Source organism: Penaeus monodon, chromosome 32 (assembly GCF_015228065.2).
Source record: "Penaeus monodon isolate SGIC_2016 chromosome 32, NSTDA_Pmon_1, whole genome shotgun sequence".
Taxonomy (NCBI): domain Eukaryota; kingdom Metazoa; phylum Arthropoda; class Malacostraca; order Decapoda; family Penaeidae; genus Penaeus; species Penaeus monodon.
In genome coordinates this window covers 14,642,064-14,642,367 of record NC_051417.1, presented here as the reverse complement: position 1 = coordinate 14,642,367, position 304 = coordinate 14,642,064, and the positions used below count along the sequence as shown (strand labels likewise).

At 56.9% G+C, this 304-nt stretch overlaps 1 protein-coding gene across 4 annotated transcripts in view; it reads right to left on the bottom strand.

The window, feature by feature from the left end:
• LOC119593666 overlaps positions 1-304 on the bottom strand; it is a 65,664-nt gene that overhangs the window by 1,593 nt on the left and 63,767 nt on the right. For all 4 annotated transcript variants that reach the window (XM_037942624.1, XM_037942622.1, XM_037942621.1 and 1 more), the window contains one exon: positions 50-166. In XM_037942624.1, the coding sequence (XP_037798552.1) occupies positions 50-166 (117 nt within the window). The remainder of the gene's footprint in view (positions 1-49; positions 167-304) is intronic.

Below are 304 nucleotides of genomic sequence, written 5' to 3'. Positions count from 1 at the left end.
AGCCAAGTTAGACAAGCGTAGCATTTAGGCAGCGCGCCCTTCGACTCACCCTGGCGGTTCTGCGCTCTGGCGTGCCTGACGAAGTGCCACATCGCGCAGGAGAGGCCCACCACCGCCGCCATTACGAGGATCACCATCAGCACCAGATGAGCCCACATGCGAGGTTCTGCGGAGGAATACCTGATGCTAATTAAGTTCTCTTTCGCTCCCTCAACCTCATAGCCTCCTGCGTTAGGACATGCCTGCGTTTCCCTCGCCGAGGCCGGAGGAGGAATTCGGAATGAACCTGATCATAACAAGGAAA